Source organism: Crocodylus porosus, unplaced genomic scaffold (genome assembly GCF_001723895.1).
Source record: "Crocodylus porosus isolate Cpor-Errol unplaced genomic scaffold, CroPor_comp1, whole genome shotgun sequence".
NCBI lineage: Eukaryota > Metazoa > Chordata > Crocodylia > Crocodylidae > Crocodylus > Crocodylus porosus.
This window is the reverse complement of record NW_017728932.1, coordinates 4955690-4957238: the sequence shown is the minus strand read 5'-3', so window position 1 is coordinate 4957238 and position 1549 is coordinate 4955690. Positions and strand designations below refer to the sequence as shown.

Below are 1549 nucleotides of genomic sequence, written 5' to 3'. Positions count from 1 at the left end.
CCTGTATCCTATTCATAGCCTTCTCTAAAATTTAAAATGTGACAAAAGGTTCTCTCTGGGGTTACAATTTTTAAACCTAAACAGAATGAATATATATTACAGAGCTGTGCCAAAATTCTATAAATTACAGTATATTTAATATTCAATTCAAATTAATTCCTCTATAATGCCATTTCTATCCCTCCTCCCCCACCCCTCCAAAAAAGTCTGCAGTTCTTCCAAGGTAAAAAGGCAACACATACCTTTCGGAACACAAATGGATGAAAGCTAATATTATTACCTGGAATATTATATTGATAGTAGTCCGGATCCTCCGATTCCTCTTTTACCGTCACAGTTGCCATTTCCAGTGAAATTCCTGCATAGGCAACACAAGTGTCTCACATGCAGACAAATGACAAAGCAATTCCAAAACAAAAAACTCTGACTTGTCTCTATTGTGTACAAGAAGAAAGTAACATAAAGAGGTCTGATGATCAAGTATATAAAAAAGGGCATCCAAGGTTTCAGACACCCATTTTCTTTCACATCAAAACAAGCTCACTATTACACTGTTTCTTTCTTCAAACTAGCTAGCCTTGCAAACTCAAGCTTTGATCAAATAGAGTCAAGCTGACTTCCTTCCTCCAAATTTACAATAGCCATTGATAAAGGTTCTGCATCTCCACCCCCCAGCATTTCTAAACTAGATTTTACTCATCAATAGTTTACAAGTTCAGTTCAGAAAGAGCCTTGAGATTTCTGGAACTCAGAAATTTTGCTGAGGACAGCAACAACTTACAGGCCTTGAACGGATCTACATTTTACTAAACAATGCTCTCAAACGCTCACATTTTCCAGAATGTTTTTAAAGCACCTGCAAAACAGCATAAGAAAATCCAGCTGTTCTAGCAACATGAACAGCAAAGATCCAACTCTCCACACTGCGCCATTTTACAAAAAAAAAACAAAAAACAAAACCCCACAAACAAATATCAAATCTTTGTATGCATTAAATGAGCTGGAAGCATTTATCTGCATAGGATTTGTTCACTTACATCATCTGAGATGAAGACAATAAGGACTCAAACCCAAGCTTCAAAGCATTAAGCAAAAACTAAGTATTTGACCGGGATTAAGTCCTAAGAAATCTAGCTCAAGCCAGTGAAGCATTAAGGGTACTGGATAAGCTCGAGTGCAAATTTATGATGTTATCAGCTGCTCCATGGTATTAACTCCGTAAGAGCTCCTGGTAAATACAAGATCTTACCCCTCATGACTGAACAGTTTTACACACATTTTTCAATCCATAAAGAGCAGCTTAGCACAATTAGGTCCTACTAGGAGATGCAGCTAGCCGTGTTCATCTGAAGTCAAGCAGAAAGCAGGGTTGATTTGCACCTTGTAGACTCCTCAATCACACTTTCATTTAAATCCAGCTGTATTCTTCTAATGCAAATCATAGTAAGTGTTGCAGAAGGCAAGGTAGATTTGCACCTTACAGACTAACAGGGTCACTATTACACTACTCATTTCTTCAAGCCAGCTATAGCCTTGCAAACTCTCTGAA

At 37.6% G+C, this 1549-nt stretch overlaps 1 protein-coding gene across 1 annotated transcript in view; it reads right to left on the bottom strand.

The window, feature by feature from the left end:
- The window catches only part of GTF2I (general transcription factor IIi), a 65041-nt gene that overhangs the window by 30466 nt on the left and 33026 nt on the right, over window positions 1-1549 (bottom strand). Inside the window, exon 9 of the mRNA XM_019545300.1 lies at window positions 281-379. Coding sequence (XP_019400845.1) covers window positions 281-379 — 99 coding nt within the window. The remainder of the gene's footprint in view (window positions 1-280; window positions 380-1549) is intronic.